An 18,818-nucleotide genomic window follows, 5' to 3' on the forward strand; every position below is an offset into this window, starting at 1 on the left:
GCAGCAGCCATTGATTTTCCAGGGGTCGATATTCTGCTCCCACAGATCTGCTCGGCTAGAGGTTTAATCACATTGAGTGCTTCTGCTCAACATCTCCCCTGCACTTCCCCCTCCCCAAACCAATAAAACAAACACCTAACACAAGCAGAGTCGACAATGGGTAGATGTCTCTCCCCACAGGGGCCCCCACCCTCAGAAAATTCTAAATACCAGCTCCAAGGGAGCCCAAGCTACATGGGCAGACCACACGAAGCTGCAGAGACAGACCCACAAGTGCCAGAGAACCTTTTAACCCACTGAACAACACTCCCATACAGACCCTTCTAATAATTCTGAGATTTTACATTAAAAACTCCAATTTCCCAATTCGTGAAAAAAATAGATCCTAGAACTCCCCACAGTGTAGCAATCAGTTGAAACCTTGTTTTCCAGTTTGCCACAGTCCCCACGAGGCCTGTAAAATACCATGTTACCTGCCTGACCAGCCTTGGACACACACCCCTCCCCTGCAAAGGCCTCTCACTTGGGCCAGGGGAGAAATGTCTTATCTAGTCAGAAACCACCTCTTGGCCAAAAATGAACAGTGTTTTAAGGGTCACTAGCTAACAGACTCAAATCTGAAAAAAGTGAAACTGGGTCAGAGCTGGGCCTGAGTTAGAGCAGTCAAGAACAGTGCATATTTATGGAAAAGGGCTGTTCTAATCCCAGCAGGAAACAAGCACTGTAAAGCTTGAGAAAGCAAAGAAGTTAGGAACTCCCTACTTTTCCCCAAGTTAAGCATTTCCTGTTAGGAAAGCCAACCACATAGACCTTGTTCCACCATGATCATCAGCTGAAATCCTAGAACTTGAGCAAAGAGGACGGGGAAAGAGGGGAGAGGAAAGAAACACAGAAAAGGCAGCAGAGTTCTAGATATGAGAAGTGTAAGGGAGAGGGGGTGTGGCCTTAGGCTTCCACCTCATCTAGCTGTCCCTCAGAATTATAGGCAACCAGAAAGCGAGCAAGGATACAACATGCACAACTAGGGAAGGAAAGGTTGGCACTGTGCTGAACAGAGCTTAGACCAAGGTCCAGGGAGCTCAATGGCCTCCTTGGTTTGGTATTTAAACCCATAAATATGTTATTTGCCAGTGGTCTTCCCTACCATGGCCTACTGGTCTAGATAAAATCCAAAGATTTGGGGAAAGTATACAACAAACAGATCTGAGAGTAGGGACTGAACAGCATTTTTTTTTTTTTTTAAGATTTTATTTATTATTTATTTGACAGAGAGAGACACACAGTGAGAGAGGGAACACAAGCAGGGGGTGTCGGAGAGGGAGAAGCAGGCTTCCTGCTGAGCAGGGAGCCTGATGCGGGGCTCGATCCCAGGACCCCAGGATCATGACCTGAGCTGAAGGCAGACACTTAACAAATGAGCCACCCAGGCGCCCCTGGACTGAATAGCATCTTAAACCAGAATAGACAGCCATCAACCCCAAAGGCCTTAAAACCAGAAGAACAACTCTGAACACAGGGAAGACATAGTCAAGTTCTAAAAGTAAAAGATGAGGATTGGGGCGCCTGGGTGGCTCAGTTGGTTAAGCGACTGCCTTCGGCTCAGGTCATGATCCTGGAGTCCCGGGATCGGGTCCCGCATCGGGCTCCCTGCTCGGTGGAGAGTCTGCTTCTCCCTCTGACCCTCCTCCCTCTCATGCTCTCTGTCTCTCATTCTTTCTCTCTCAAATAAATAAATAAAATCTTAAAAAATAAATAAATAAATAAATAAATAAGTAGAAGATGAGGGGAAAATGACCAATATTTTTAATAACAGTTCCTCTGAACACTGATTCTGTTTATTTGGAACTTGATCTTTCTCCTAACTTCCCCAGAATGTAAGGCAATTACCTTCACTTATCTCTGTAAACAATATTCAATACTCCTTCCACATCAAAGCTGGCCTTAAGGGACAGGTTTGCTGACTCTCATTTTGAGCCTTCAACTCTCAGTTTCCACTTTCAACAAGGCATGGCTTCTTAGCTTCCTTGGGAAAGGTCAAATGGGAAGCAAGCAAGCCGCTTGCAGGTGAGCTCCACCCTATGGCAATCAGAGACTATGTCACAATACCAGCCAATTCCATGCTGACACCAAGTGGGGAAGATGGAAAAGGGTCAGGCTGTGGAAGTGGATGGCGCAAGAGAGCAAGCACTGGTCCCCAAAGATTGAATGCCAAATATCTTAGAAACATGGAAAAAAGACAACAGCACTAATTCTATGCTTGATTTATCAGGTATGTTAACATAGCTCCATACCCAGGGGTCCTCCCCTCTGGACCAAGTTTGGTGGAACAGATTCTCACTCTTGTGTAGGGCGGCCCTAGTGGTTTCTGAAGGACAGTATTTCTAGGAGGGCTTGGTTTATTTCTTGTTCAAAAAGCCCAACACCCCTCTAGCTCCCTAGGACAGATGAGACACAGCTTGGCCATCACACATCTGGGGCCTGGCTTTCTGATTTTGTTGGGTCTTTTCGGAGAAGGACAATGGCAGAAGCCAGGGCATGTACTTCACTGAGGTAATCTCCCAAACAGCTTTGCAGGTTATAAAAGCACCAATAGGGGGACACCTGGGTAGCTCAGTCAGTTAAGCATCTGCCTTCAGCTCAGGTCGTGATCCTGGGGTCCTGGGATAGAGCCCCACATTGGGCTCCCTGCTCAGCAGGGGGTCTGCTTCTCCCTCTCCCTCCGCCCCTTCTGCTCATGCTCGCTTGCACTCTCTCTCTCTCTCTCTCTCTCGAATAAAATCTTAAAAAAAAAAAAAGCACCAATAGGAGAGAAAGGGAAGTGGGGTGGAGCATGGCAGTGGAAGAAAGCCATGGTCACCAAGGCAACTGAGTTCATCCATACGTTGACTCAGGAATTTCAAGAAATTCTAGTTTTTGAGGTTTCTTCCTTCCAGAGTATTTTCTCCATCTTCCTGGAGAGTAGACCTAAATCCAGAAACTACAGTATCACTACCTTTGCCTAGAAATCTCAGCCCCACATTTCTATATAACTCTTCCTTCTCTCCAGAAGAGAATATGGCATTCTTCTTTCTCTTAAAGGAGCTTTTTACTGATCCTTTATAGGAGTTGGTCCTAATAGTTAAAGCACTGGACTGGAAGTCAGGGAACCAAATGTTCTCGTTTACCTAATGACTTGGGCAAGTCCTCCTTTACCCTTTCTGGGTCTTAGGTTCCTCATATGTAAGGTTAGGGGGTTGGGAGGTAAGGGGGAGGGGTGTAATGTTTTTGTTAGTGTAGTGAACATTCTATGGACCAGCTCATGCTGTCTCCATTCTGCTCTTTTCTTAATTGTAGAGGTTAAAAAGCTAAAAACCACGTTTCCCAGAATCCCTTGTGAATGGGTTTAGATACAATTCAGGTTCTACTAATTAGAAGCAAACTCAAGATTAGATCAAAGTATGGCAGAGACCATATTTCTGTCTCCTTCACTTGTTCCTGCAACAGCATTCTGGCTTCCTCTTCCAGTAAACTGGGAGCTGGTCCTGGTGGCAGCAGCCGCTCCTTCTTGACTCTAGCTTACTGATCCCTGGATAGCAGATTTAGAGCAATTAATATGATAGTGGGGGCGCCTGGGTGGCTCAGTCCGTTGAGCGACTGCCTTCGGCTCAGGTCATGATCCCAGAGTCCTGGGATCGAGCCCCACATCGGGCTCCCGGCTCGGCGGGGAGCCTGTTTCTCCCTCTGACCTTCCCCCCTCTCATGCTGTTTCTCTCTCGCTCGCTCTCTAATAAATAAATAAATAAAATCTTAAAAAAAAAAAATTAATATGATAGTGGCTCAAAGGTGGGAGTTTCCCTGGTGGGTCAAATCTAGTTTTAGGTCCTGCTGCTGAAGGACAAGCCTAGAGAATGCTTCCTCAACCTTTCTAGCAAATTTGTTAAGCCCAAATCCCTATATTAAATCCCTCTCTATTAAACATACCTGTAGAAACCACTCCATCTGACACAGGATTATCAGATGATCCCAAAAGAATGGTTGTGAAGGAGAGAGGAGAACAGTTATTTACAAGGCATATTCTCTGCCAAGATAGCATCTTCTGGGGAAAATGGGCAAGATGGAGGAGTCTTAGAACTTTAAAATACATTTGTCCAGAACAAGCTTCTTTACTTCTTCGCTTTTTTAGACCTCTCTGTACTTTCTCCCTCCCACTCTAACCCCAGAGTGGGGGTGGGGGGGCTGAACTGCTCACAAAGGACAGAAGGCTGAGTCAGCACATGCTTTCTTTCCATCTCTATACTCTCTGCAAGCTTTTACTCTGCTGAGGATAGCATTACCTGCCCAACCCCATATATGTATTCTCTGGACTTTAGGGAGGTTTGGGCTAGAAAGGGTACCAAGTATCTTCCGCAGCGGCAAGAAATATGTTTATAACCTCCAGGTGAAAAAGAACCAGTCCTGACAACCCTGTGCAGCTGAGGAGTGAGGACAGGTTTGGCTGCAAAAGATCCCAGCTCTTCGTCTTATGGCAATTTCTGGTCTGAGCAACGAGCCACCAGCTTCCTGTAGCAGGGCTGGGGACAAACTGAAGAATAAGGTCAAATCCAAGGGGTATGGTTTGCTTGGCGGGAAGGAGGTACTTCCTGCCAGTCCTCAGAAGAGCTAACTGACCCCAGGAGCCATCACGCCAGAAGTAAGGCTCTGTTCGTTTTCAGACTGAAGTTGTTCTGAAGAAAACAAAAGGTTCTAGCAAGAGGAATCTGTGTGAGACACACAGGCAGGAAGCAGAGCTGAGCCACCAGTGACTAGAATAGAAACAGGAAATGGGCCCAGGAACAAGCATACAGTACTGCGCGCCAGCAGCAGGGGGCCCAGCAGGCACCAGGCGGTATCAGGGCCGGAGCAGCGTGACTAAGACAGAGAAGCGGATTGGCTAGCCCTGCCGGAGAACCAGCGTTCTCGAGAAGGGACGGCTACTTGCACAAAGTACAGTCTGGGCAGATATGACAGAGGGGGTGGGGATTTCCTTTCTGAGACTTTTTGAGAGCACCTGGGCTACATTCAAGGGGAGCAAGCACAGATACACAGTCAGATATAAAGAAAACAGGTCACCACGCTCAGAAAGGCCCAGCTTCTCTGAGTACCAAAATTGCTAGTGGCATTTTCGTTAGCCCCTTGAAAATAAGCCATCAAAAGCCTAGGCAAAAACTGTTGGCCTGTTTCCTTTTACCAGGAAATGTGACAAAAGGCAACACAGTGTACAATTTAAATCCTTCAAGCATTCCAATTTTTTAAGCCTTCAGAGGATTTCTGTCACTCCCCCCAGTAAACCTACACAGCAAAAAGCTGGCCTCCAAGCCCAGGCGGGCAGCAAGAACCTGGGGCTGCTCAGCACAAGTTTACCGAGTAGCCAGCTGCCTGGCCCAGGTGCTAGATGCAGACCTCATGCGCAAGCAGAGGCGCCTGCATAATGCCAGGCCAACATGAAGAAACTGGGGAAGTCCCAGAGAAAGTATTTCAGCTAGATTTTGAAGCCAAAGTAGGAGTTTGCTGGGCACTGAGAGAGCGGGAAGGTAGACGGGCAGACATCTTTGGCACGAAGACAATGGCAGGAAGGACTGGAGGTTGTGAGGAGCTTGAGGTACACCCAGGCAGCTGGAGGTGAGGCTGCACAGGTCTGCTGGGAGCTGCAGATGGCCCCACAGTGGGGTCTGGCCTGTAGGTATGGGGAACCAGGGCCCCTAAAGCACCACAAAACAAGTGGTGGTGGTCTCTGACTCCCATCCCCCACACTCGGAGATTATTTAAACATTACCAGACACAGTAAAACTCATTGTATTCCAAAGTCCCCAGCTTGATATTTCATTTGAAAATTTTACTCTCCATTCTCCGGGTCTAACTCCTTGCTTCTTTTTTTTTTTTAAGATTTTATTTATTTGACAGAGAGAGACAGAGAGAGAGAGAGGGAACACAAGCCGGGGGAGTGGGAGAGGGAGAAGCAGGCTTCCCGCAGAGCAGGGAGCCTGATGTGGGGCTCGATCCCAGGACCCCGGGATCATGACCCAAGCCCAAAGGCAGATGCTTAACGACTGAGCCACCCAGGCGCCCCTAACTCCTTGCTTCTAAACCATTAGGCAAATGAATCACCTGGGGATCTTGTTAACAGTGTTGGATTCAATAAAGCTGGGTGGGACCCAAAAACCTGCATTTCTAAGACAATTCCCAGGTGATGTCCATGCTGCTAGATAACAGACCACATTTTTTCAGTAGCAAGGCTCTACTTGATTAACATTAGCATTAATCAGGACACTGTGCTTTAAGAAGAAAGGCACAGAACAGGACTTGCTCCTGTCCAACTCAAGGGGAACCAAAGAACCAAACTCTAGTCAACTTTCCACTTTTTGAGGGGATTCCCTAGTTGGTCAGTTCTTCCAGCAGACCTGACCTATCATTTGGACACATTCCCTCTCCCACCCTTCCCTGTACTGCAGCTGTCCTTTTCACAACTCATCTGTGCCTCCATGACAAGAAGGCCTGGGAAAACAAAAGTGAAATGGAAATCCTTTCAGGACAAGTCTGGTAAATATATATATATATTTTTTAAAGATTTTACTTATTTGACAGAGAGAGAGCGAGAGCAGGAACACAAGCAGAGGGAGTGGTAGAGGGAGAAGCAGGCTTCCCGCCGAGCAGGGAGCCCGATGTGGGGCTCCATCCCAGGACCCTGGAATCATGACCTGAGCCGAAGGCAGATGCTTAACGACTGAGCCACCCAGGCGCCCAAGTCTGGTAAATATTAAATGGCAAAGGGGTTGGGGTTGAGGCTTTTGGCTGAACTTGAAGAGAGGATCAGATTGTCTTTCTTCTGCTGGGTGGGATGCTAGGGGAAGTATTTCGTCTGAAATTATCAGAGAGAGCTGGATTCAAATCCTGGTTCTGACCCTTAGTTTCTTCTAATATAAAAAAGGAGTGGTCACTTAGTATATTTCAGTTCCTGCTCTTCTAGGAGGATTGGTGTTGCCTGTAAGCTCTGTTCCTGGCCTCACTCTCCTGCCCTCTTAAGATTTGGATTCTACAGGAACAACATAGTTCCCTCCCATTTCCTCTTTCCAGATCACTGGAACCCAAGTTCTCAGGGTCTGAGAACATCACAGTAGTAAAACACGAGTGCTAATAGCTACATTGTTATTAAGTGAAATCTAAAGAAGGGCTTGGAAACCCAAGCGATTAAAAAAAAAAATCTGGGGCGCCTGGGTGGCTCAGTCGTTAAGCGTCTGCCTTCGGCTCAGGTCATGATCCCAGGGTCCTGGGATCGAGCCCCGCATCAGGCTCCCTGCTCTGCAGGAAACCTGCTTCTCCCTCTTCTACTCCCCCTGCTTGTGTTCCCTCTCTCGCTGTGTCTCTGTCAAATAAATAAATAAAATCTTTAATAAAAAAAAAAATCTGTAGATAATTCAATAGACATGAAGAATCCTAATCCTATTCTCCACCTCATTCCCAGCATCAACGACCTCCACTCTTACACTAACCAGAAGAAACAAGTATGATGCAGCTCTTCAACAGCAGCCCCCCTGACTTTTCCAGTCAAGGGTACAGTGTCCTTTGTGAGCTAACCCAGTGAGTGCCCTTGATTCCTTTCTTTCATAACTCCTGAAAGATAAGTCTGTTTATACCCTCCTAACATTCTGCCAGCATCTTCACTCTTCTATCTACCTGCCTTATACACATGCGGGTCTTCAGATGAAGCGGAGGAATTTGGGCTGATTCAGCGGCCCCCTCCCTTCAATGCCTTTCAAGAATGTTCTTTACCTTTACACCTTTCCCTTGTTCATTTCCTTTGCTCCAGCCCTCAGAAATCAGGTCCTCTCCACACGTAAAAAGGAACGCCATAACCTGCTTTCTGACAAATCCAACTTTATATTCTTTGAAATATAAATGTGATGTGGACCATCACCCCAACACACTGGGTTTCCATAAACAGGACACAATCCTGGTCCTCCTCCAAGCTCACCAGCTATCTGCTGGGCACTTCTACCTGATGACTACAGGCACTGTCAAGGGCTCCCACTGGCTCCTCCCTCCATAAGCCATGGCCTGGGAGGCCTCCTTCCTTCCGTGGTTTAACTATGAATCACTCCACAGACCACTCTCCGACTCAACCCAGACTCAGCTCTTACTCAAGTTGCAGTCTCCTGTCTCCAACTAGGAGCAAAGCATTTGTTTTTAAACATTTCACTACATGGAACTTAACTTTTCCCCAAAAATGAGTTTTCCTATTAGCCTTTCTATTTCTGTCAATGAGATCTCTCTTTCTCCCCACCCCCCTTCAAGATCATTAAATTTTCTACCCACTTTCTCTCAGTTCTACAGAATCTTTCTTGCACAGCTCAGAACTGGGCCTAGTTGGCTATGCAAATGACACAGAGGGGTACAACTCCACATCTCTCGCCAGAATTATTTCAACAGTTTAACTTCTCCCCTTTTCAAACCACACTATACACGAATGGATTATTTTTTAAACATTAGTTTTATCACATTACTGCTCTAATAGCGTATCTGCAGGCCTCTAAGATCAAATTCAAATGGCTTACTTGGCCCACCAGGGCCCTAACCCCTGTAATCTAGCTTTCCTTCCTGTTACTCCCCACGCCCTAGAAGCCTGATCCTGACCAGTCCCCCCAGTAGCATCTATACTATACCCTACCCCTGGCTATACTTTTCCTTTCCAACCACCCAAGTATGTCCATATCTAGGTCATTCTAAACTTCTGCCATGTTTTCCCTCAACTATTTAGACATAAAGAATCACCGACTTCACCAAACTAGGAAAGCACCCCATTGTAACAATCAGGCATACATTCTTCTACCTGTTTTACTAATGAAACAAAGAAGAATACTTGAGGGCAGCAACCATGTCATATTCAAATCACAGGCTACCTCAGAAGTCATCAAAGTCTAACCTTTGTCTAATGCCTGTCTGCCTTCTATAGAATACCCACAGCAAACAGTGTACCAGCTTTTACTCGAGGGACAGGAAATTTATCCATCTTTTTTTTTTTTTAATATCCTTATCCTCCAGATCACAAAAGAACTTGTTTCACACTTGGGCTTAAACCCACTGGCAACAGGTAGCCAGGTTTTTAAAGCAGTAATGTTAACTTGCCAGATTTTTTTTAAAAGACCTATTTATTTATTTGAGAGTCAGAGAAAGAGAGAGAAACATAAGCAGACTCCCCACGGAGCAGGAAACCTGACAACGATGGAGGGCTCAATCCCAGGACCCTGAGATCATGACCCGAGCCAAAGGCAGCCGCTTAACCGACTGAGCCACCCAGGCGCCCCAGTAATCTTTGTTTTAATTAATCTCCAGATGATTCTCAGTGCATGCTAAAGTTTGAGAAGCACTGATCTACTTAATCTTTCCAGAGCTGAGCTTTCAATCCTATATCTATTTTCCACCACTGAATGGAAACTCTATCCCAAGTACACTTTCAGATTATAACGTAAATTTACAAATGTGCCTCAGTAAGAAAAAAATTGGGAAGCATTCATTATTCTAGGGAAACCATATACACTTGAATGAATCACTCAGAAGCTTTTAAAGATGTAACTCCAAGTCATTCCCAGAAATGATTATAATCAAAAGTCAGATACCAATTTTCAGATGAGACCCTTAAAGATTTCACTCCAAACTAAAGGAAATTAAAGACTTAATGAAACACCTAGAGATTTGCTTACCCATCCCTTACAAGAACCTTCTTACCATAAGGTGAAGTAGTAGCTATTTTACAAGATAGATGACAAACCCTAATCTCACTTCTTCTTAAGGCCACTGTCAGGAAGCACAAATAAATTAATCCATCTTCTAAAATGGAGTTTAGGCCTTCCCATAACAGGCTGTGATACCTGCCTTGCCCTCGAAGTGGAAAACAACAATCTTACAATATGGTCAAACTGTCCCCTGTCAGACATACACTTTCTGAATGAACAATGTAATAAATATTGCTCGGGTTCATTCGTTCACTGAATTGGAGCCTACCTTATGCCAGGCACTATGATGGCCATGAGCAAGACAGAGACAGTCAGCCCTCACTGAGCTTGTGTTAAATAAGTAATTGAAATTACATTTGAGATAAATACTGACAAAAAACACGGGTGCATGTTTGGATTAGTGGATCTCTACCAGGGCTCCAAATCAGAATCACCAGGGGCAGCTTCTAACCATAGCAAAGACCAAGCCTCATCAACCCCAAACAATTCAGAACTCTGTGAACCTCAGCCATTGGTTTTTAAAGAATATTTGCTCCCCAGGTAATTCTAACATGCAGCCAAGGTAGAAAACCACTGGTCTGGGGCATCATGTAATAGATGTTAGGGGCAAAAAGGTCAGCAACACAGTGCCTGCCCTCCAGAAGCTTACCATCAAGTGGAAGAGACCCAAGCGTAGAGGTATCAGCAAATTGCTCTGGTGACGTGACGCAAAGAAACCTCAGATATAGGATAGTGTTTCTCCTGGTATAAGGATGGGGAAGTGATCCCCGAGGGCTATATAAGGTGCTTTTACCTATGTTACCAAGGTTTGCTTTCTAAAGATGGGTCCTCAGGCACTGAATCATTCTTTATACCTTTTAATATGTCTTAAATACTGCAGGGTTTTTTTTTGTTGTTGTTGTTGTTTAAATAAAAACTGACTTTAGTCAGTGAGGGCATCATAGACATTACTTAAGCTGAGTTTTGACATCTGATTAAGAAGAAGTTTTCTGGGGCGCCTGGGTGGCTCAGTCGTTAAGTGTCTGCCTTCGGCTCAGGTCATGATCCCAGGGTCCTGGGATCGAGCCCCGCATCAGGCTCCCTGCTCCGCGGGAAGCCTGCTTCTCCCTCTCCCACTCCCCCTGCTTGTGTTCCCTCTCTCGCTGTGTCTCTCTCTGTCAAAATAAATAAATAAAATCTTTAAAAAAAAAAAAAAAGAAGTTTTCTGAGGAAATAATCTTGAAGATGTAGTCTGAAATACAAACAAGAGGAGTTAGGAGGAAATGTGTATTAGGCAAAGGGAAGGGTCTGTGCAGAGGCCTAGAAGCAGAAAAAAGCATGGGGCCTTAAAAAACTGAGACAAAGTCATAATAACAAGGCAAAGGGCAAAAAAGGATGAAGTAGAGGTTCTCACAGTGCCATCCTGGCCTAGCAGCACCAGCAGCATCAAGGAATTTGTTAAAAATGCAAAATCTCAGGCCTCATTCCAGACCTTTCAGAAATGGGGGGTAGCCTACAGAATAATAAGGATTTTGGATTTTATTCTAAGATTAATGAAAAATAGTTGAGAGGTTTTAAGTAGAAGGATAACATAATCGGGATAATAGCAACTAAATGGTTTGGCATTAATAGCTGAGCAAAAACTCCTCAAAATCTAATTTTTGTAATGATCAGGATCAGAAACCATAATGAGTCTTTAAATCAAGGGTCACAATCATAAAGCCCTTAGGGCTAAGTGGGTAAGGTGAATGAGCGAAGAGGAGGATGCGGACAACTGGAGGCTGTCCTCCAGTCAGCCTAGCTTCTGTTCTGGAGCCAAACATGAAGAGGTGCCCCCTAAACATCTGCTGAGTGAAGGAATACACCAACAAACCTAGGCTGCCTTGACACAACTGCTTCAGAAGAGTGGGCCCCTTCTAGGGAATCCCGACTTTTCCTTTCTTCAAATGTGACCGTTTCCCAGCCTGGATAGGCAAATCTGGCATCAAACCAAAATTTCAAAGAATAACCACCTTTTGTTTCTTAGTCCAAATAGCAGAGGGATAAAAAGCAATTCAACAAACAAGATGCCAGTAACCCAGCCAGCTGACCTCCCACATAGAGCTTCTACCACAGAGCAAATGCCCCATTTGGATGAATCTATAGTAGAAGCCTGAGCTTGGGAATGCTCCCTGTGATAGGCTGCCCAGGAATAATCCTCCCCTGGGCCCACGAGGGTGCCAGTGCCTTCACTACGGCGGGTCAAATCAGAAGCTCTGGATTTGACAGCACAAGGCTCTCAACCCTTAGAAGACATGCAATGTGCTTGTACGCTAGGCTTCTCAGGACTGAAAAATAACAAATACAGTTCTGCGGAGCAAGCAGAAACTTTCTGATGGGGAGCAACTTAAAGCACTGGCAAAAATCCACTGATTTGGTTTCTTGCCACAGTAGCACCTCACCCCGATTTAGCTACAGACCACAGATGATGAGGGAGTAGTTTTACATTTCTGACTGAATCAAGTTAAAAAACACATCCCAGTGAAGTTTGGGATGCAGAAAAGGATTGCAACAGTCATTAATGAAAAGGGAACAAAGAAGGATTGCCTTATTCAGACACATCCTCACCCAATTCCTCAATTGAGAAAGTCAACAGTCTCAGGGGTCCTATCTGACAGTAGCTATTCATTCTGGCCTGGGATGCCTGCACAACGGTACTGAGGGACTCTGGAAACCTTGCCCTACGCAGGTTATGGCTCAGAGATCTTCAGGGGAAGCCAGGAGAGGCTTCGTGATGAAGAAAGGCTTCATGATGAAGAGAGTTCCTGCCTCCTACCTATTCCTTAAAGATCCAGAGACGATTTTCTCCCAAGTCAAAATAACTGAAGAGACAGGCTTCAAATCAGAGAATAAAAATTTCAAAAGAGGGGTCCCTGGGTGGGTCAGTCATTAAGCGTCTGCCTTCGGTTCAGGTCATGATCCCAGGGTCCTGGGATCGAGCCCCACATCAGGCTCCCTGCTCGGCGGGAAGCCTGCTTCCCCCCCTCCCACTCCCCCTGCTTGTGTTCCCTCTCTCGCTGTGTCGCTGTCAAATAAATAAATTAAATTAAAAAAAAAATTTTTTTTCCAAAAGACTTTTTTATCTAGACATGTGTGGCTGAATTTCTATTTCTATTTACTAACTGAAGCAGGATTTGTAATGGAGGGTTTGCTACCAACGGTCTTACTAGATTTTAGAGCAGCCCATTTTATTCCTGTGCCCAGCAGATTAATTTTCAGAGCCTGACTTGCTCACATATAACCAGAGCTAAGACTAGGGATAAATGTTCCCAGAACCAGTCTATTAACTAGTTGGTGGGGTCTCTCAGGTATCAAGTAGAGTCCCTATGCCCTCTGAGATGATGATGAGAATCTCTGACATTTATGGAATGCCTACAATGCATGAGCACTCTATTTTAACCTATCTCATGTTAATAACCGCTCAATGAAGTGGGTACTTTTAGGTTCATTTTACGGATGCAAAAACGAAGGCAGGGGAAGGTTAAGTGACTTGCCCAAGGCTACAGAGTTAGTGGCTGAGTCAAAATGCAGACCCAGGAACTCTGGCTCTAGAGCCCTAGCTCTTCATCAGCAGACTGTACTACCTTTCTCAGGATACAGTCAGTCCATCCATAAACAGCAATCAAGCATCTGGGCACCAAGCACTCTACTAGACAAAAGCACCTATTTACACAAAATGACCAGAAAAACTGCTTTTACTCAGCCCATGCTCAATGGGAAAATCCATGCTGAATGCACCCCAGATCGTACCTCCTAGCTAAATACTAAGACAAAAACCTAGAAATTAAACCCTTGAAAGTAAGGTCAAAACAACCCTGAAACTTCTCTCAACTTTGATGGAGAGCAGACAGTGCTTACAATATCTTCATCTTCTCTGTCCCTTACCTGGGTCCACGCCTCCGAGCCCAAGATGTAAAAAATAAAACAAAACACAAAACCAAAAAACTCTAAATAGAGATCACCAAACCTATTCCCCAGGCAGCCAGCCAAAACAGACATTCCACAGGGTCAGTCCATAAATTCCTATTTAGAATTTTCAACCTGAATTCAAGGAATAGCTCATTGTTTATTTAGGTCATATCACCAAAACACCCAACCAGAAACCAGTTTTCTTTGCTTTCCTCTCTGCCCCATCATCTTTTAGAGGTTGGCAAGAATACTCACAGGCAAGCTTGAGGGTCTTGACTGAAGACTCAGGTTCATATCTTCTTGCCCTCCCTTACTGGAGGTCATTGAGGGGGCTGAGGATGCCTGAGACCCAAATGAATCTTGAGATAACTCCTAAAATAAGAAAAACAAATGCTGTGAAGGCCTGGTATTGATAAACCAGGCAAGTTTGCTTCATGGTGAAAGGGCTACAGGACTATCTCACAGAGGGCAGGTGGGAGCAAGAAACTGCCCAATTGTGCACAATATAATCTGAAGGCAGAAAAACACAAGGTGTGGCTCTTAAGACAAGAAGGTCAATGAGCACCAGGTGACATATAAAGGGTTGAATCACTATATTGTACACCTGAAACTAATATGACACTGTACGTTAACTAACTGGAATTAAAATAAAAACTTAAAAATAAAGTTGTTGGTTTAATTAAAAGGGAAAAAAAAGAATGTCAGTAGTGGATTTAAGACCCTGAACAGCACCACTGACCATTTATCACCACAGACAGCTATTCCTTGGGGTTAAATGCTAAAGTATGACAAGTTTGCTGGTTGTAATATGGAGTCTGGCCCTGCTGACCATACCCACTGGGGCTTAGTACACAACTGAGCCCATTGGCTTATCAAGGAATGAAACCAATTAATTAAAAAAAAAAACCCTCATGTTAGAACCTATGCATTAAAACGAGTATTGCTTCCTTCAAAGACATTGCCTTGGGATGAGATATTTATTCTAATAATGCCACCAGTGCACAGAATCTTTAGTGGACTGTCATCACTTGGCCATTTCTCCTCTTTTTTGCTCTTTAAAGAATAAAGCCCAAATTGTTATTTTTAGGCACAGACATGACGACAAATGAATTTTAGCTATTGCCTAAAATCAAATCCACCTTCAACAAATGAAGGGACTTGCCACCACTGAGAATATTCTAAAGAATGTGACGTCAGCTCTGATGGCAATTTCAAATGAAGGGGTCCAAAATATTTTGAGCAATAGCAGAACATAATGTATTTTGAGCAACAGCAGAACGTAATGGCAGTTGGAATGAATGTATAGTATAGCCTCCCAAAGTAACTTTAAAAAAAACCAAACTCACTTGGATGCTCCAGTTCTGAATGCTAGTTTATAAAAACAAAAACAAAAACAAAACCAGTCCCATTATCTTTAATTTCTTACCAGTCTATGCAACTTTCCACTGCCTTATTTCTTCCATCAGTAAGAAGAGCCACAGGTTTTTATGCCGTTAAGAAGGTTATGCCTTTATTAGTTCAATCAATCCAGTTAGCATGTTTACCCAGAGTGTATTTAATTGGTTTTTAAGTGCACATTAGAGACCCAATTTGTATGGCAAAGTTCTCCTGATACCATGCCCCAAGCTGTCTGTGGTCACACGCAGGGAAGGGCGGGAGGCAGGGGGCACCTTACCTGTGGTGGAGGGAAGCGCTGCTGGGAATAGGCAGTTTGCTGTGGCTGCTGAGACTGGGGCTGAGGGTACGCAGCCTGCTGGGAAAGCGTCGAGGAGGCTGGCTGCTGAGGTTGCTGCTGCTGGTAGGGAGACTGTGCCTGCGGCTGTGAGTAAGGGGGCTGGCTCTGGGGGTGCTGTTGGGGGGTGGACTGCTGGGAGGGGTATGGAGTTGGGGACTGCTGATGTGGAGGCTGGGATGGCTGCTGGGAATAGGGAGGCTGAGAAGTCTGGAGCTGTGGGGGCTGAGACTGCGGCTGCTGCTGATAGGAAGGCTGGGCGTGAGGGTTCTGGGACGGCGGCTGCTGGGAGTAGGGCGGCTGCTGCTGCTGGGGGTGAGGACTTTGCTGGTTGTAATATGGAGTCTGGCCCTGCTGACCATACCCACTGGGGCCTTGTTGTCCGTAAGGAGGAATCTGTAGGAAAGGAAAGGATACTTTTAGCACAGACTCTTCTGGACGAAGGTATTCTGTCAGCAGCTACAGCCTGAGGATGGGTATAGGAAGCAGGCAAGCCAAGCCTCCTAATGAGAAGGCCCATAGTCTTTCCTACCATCCCTCTCTACACTGAACCAGGAAGGACAGCCCAGCTGGGTTACTAGTTGGTTTGTTTACAAGTGGACTGCATTCATCCACAGAAAATTTACACTGTTTAATATTTGGGCAATTTACAAGAGTTCGAGAGCAGACGTTTCCACCAGTGAACCTCCTCTTTATCATGGCCTAGACTGTTTTTGTAAGTGCTAGGAATCTGTATCCTAGCCACAACGAATGGTCAACAGCAGCCTGACTCAGCCGACTAAAAACGTCGGGTTTAGTAACCCAGACAGTGTGCAAATCACTAAGCTACTCTGGTTCTCTTTTTCATTCAGTTTTCATTCAAAAAATATCTAAGAGCCTACTTGCTTACTTGTACCAGGCTCAATTCTAGACACTGGGGGTATATCTGGTAAGTAGGCAAAAACAAAAACCAACCAACCCAGTAATATCCACCCATCTCTCCTCCCATCTGCTCACTGGAAAAACAAACAAACAAGCCCCAAAAAACAAACAAAAAAAGCCCCCAGAATGACAGTATCCTATTTTCCATATTTAAGGGCATACTTTGTTTTAAAGTCTCAGAAGTAAAGTTAGGTTTTATATTCTGTCCATCACCATTTTCAGTATGAGTATTAAATGATAGAAAGTGCTGTCAAAACAAAAAATGACAATAAAAAGATAATGGTGCAGATGGCCAGACAAAAGGAGATGAGAGAAATCTTAACATTTATAACAGCACTGTTAGCATCGCTACCGTTCAATCTTCCCCTTTTCTTCTATTCCCAGTCCCTCCTAATCTTTCATTTTAAATCAGACAGCTATATGTCGAAGGCCTTGGGAAACATGAAGGGCCTTTTCCATCCCCAGGGCACATGGCACGAAGGGCTTTTCTTGATTGCAGTGGATAGGTGCCCGGCGCCTGCCTTTTTTCCCCCACCTCCTTTGGAGATCACTACTCAGTAGGTACAAGCAGCCCAGCCAGGTCAAAGGACAAAGATATGTACAGCCTAAGGCCAGGGAACAGTTTTTCTTCGAGCACACATGGGATGATGCCCACAACCTCGGCCTTGTAAGCAGCATCCTGTAGACAACTGAGCCCACTGGCCTGTGCTCCTTTCGAGAGGTTTAGATGCCAAAGATTCATTCTGATTCTATAGCTCAAGACCAGATCATGGACAGCAACAAGGGTTAAGGTAATTGGAGTCACCATCTACCTGCTGTGCATAAGAGAGGCTGCCCATGGCACTCTGCGCCCGGCCCTGCATGGCCATCGGGTACCGCTGCGGGGTCTGGGACCCATATGGCTGCCCTGGGTACCCATGTCCTTGCTGCGGTCCTGATGAAGGTCCCTGTTGCTGCGAGTATGGGTTAGTCCCGCCATATGGCTGAGGTCTCATCTTGCCCATCTGATCCATTGGACTGGATGGCTACAAAATAAAAAGCATTTCATTAACCTGAAGCTTTGATAGCCCCTGGCCAGTATGAACATAAACCCAAGCGTACAGGTCTGTATGCCACATAGGAAAACAGTTACTGTGAAAAAGTAGTGGTACAGACCCAGTAATCCTTGGGCAAGTCATTTAACCTTCCTCATAACCTTGATTTTACCATATGTGAAATGAAAATACCACTATGAAAGCTATGTACTACTTTCTAAGTGTGGTGGTATTTGAGATCCAAGGGACAGGCCAGGTGTGGAATAATGAATATATGTACTCTCTGGTGCAGAAAGTCAGAACAAAGGCCCTTCAGTTGGGAAAGGACGGGGCTGCCATGATGTTGTTCAACACCACCAAAACTAATAATACTTCAATACCGTGGTTGGGGATTCAAATACATAAGCATCCAGATGCTTCCATTCTTTCAAAAGTGGAATCTTTTTTCTTGCGTATCTGTAGCTTGTTTACACTATGGCACAAGCACTTAAATTTATGCTTTCTTTTAAATGGGTAACATGGCTAAGTTATAGTTGTTGACTCTCAATTTAGAGCCTTGGGCATCTCAACTGCAAAGTTCATCTCCTAAGAGTTTGAATGTGTAAGGAGGATAGAACTTTTGTCTCCTTAAAGGGCAAGATATAGAGGTACACCAGTAATGGAAACTCAAAGTATAATTCACAAGTATTTGGCTATAAACATAGCTTTCTTTCAGCTCTTTGTGGGACAACAGGTTCAATCAGTTCATTCACTTTGACATAACTCTAGCCTATTGGAGCTATATAGGACAGAGCCCAGCATGTTTTCCAGTCAGAGATGGTTACCTATGTTGATTGGGGGGGGGGGGGTGGGGTTGTCTCTAAAAACCTTAAACAGATACACCCAAGTTGAAGAGTAGGCCTGGACTTGACACAAAACTTGAAAACTGAACCTTAAATTGGGAATGGGGAATAGATATTAACACTCTGGGCCTGAATGTCATTAGCTCTCAAATTAATGAGTTCAGTGGTTCTTGAACTTTAGCATGCATCGAAGTCACCTAGAGGGCTTTGTAAAACACAGACTGATAAGACCCACCCCCAGGGTGTCTGATTCTATAGGTTCAGGGTTGGGCCTAGGCTACGCACTTGTAATAGTTCCCCAGTGAGGTTGATGCTGCTGGTCCAGGGGCCACACTTTAAGAACCACTGGTCCAGATTATACCTAGGGTCCCTTCCTGTTCTGCTTTTCTGTAATTAATATTCTATAATTTAAGGTGGATAAGATCTTAAGAAACAACAAAAGCCCTCAAAGACAAGGGGAGGGAGGCACATTCAGATAACTGGTTCTCTGTACATGTCTTTTTTGGGGGGCAGAGTACTACCTAAGTGTTTTATAATAGAGGGAAAGTTGAGCTGTCATGAGGAAAATAGATAAGACAAAAAGCCACAGAAACCATCCTTTTAAACACCAAAAGGA

General features: G+C 45.0%; 1 protein-coding gene across 6 annotated transcripts in view; it reads right to left on the reverse strand.

The window, feature by feature from the left end:
• The window catches only part of ARID1A (AT-rich interaction domain 1A), a 69,378-nt gene that overhangs the window by 26,331 nt on the left and 24,229 nt on the right, over positions 1–18,818 (reverse strand). For 5 of the 6 annotated variants that reach the window (XM_045898364.3, XM_045898365.3, XM_045898363.3 and 2 more), the window contains exons 2-4: positions 17,139–17,351; positions 15,349–15,801; positions 13,929–14,045 (exon numbers count right to left, since the gene is read on the reverse strand). In XM_045898364.3, the coding sequence (XP_045754320.1) occupies positions 13,929–14,045; positions 15,349–15,801; positions 17,139–17,351 (783 nt within the window). The remainder of the gene's footprint in view (positions 1–13,928; positions 14,046–15,348; positions 15,802–17,138; positions 17,352–18,818) is intronic. The other variant, XM_064589711.1, reaches the window with a different exon arrangement.

The sequence above is a fragment of the Mirounga angustirostris genome, unplaced genomic scaffold (assembly GCF_029215605.1).
Source record: "Mirounga angustirostris isolate CCGP_5_RB_7025 unplaced genomic scaffold, mMirAng1.0.hap1 SCAF_4, whole genome shotgun sequence".
Taxonomy (NCBI): Eukaryota; Metazoa; Chordata; class Mammalia; order Carnivora; family Phocidae; genus Mirounga; species Mirounga angustirostris.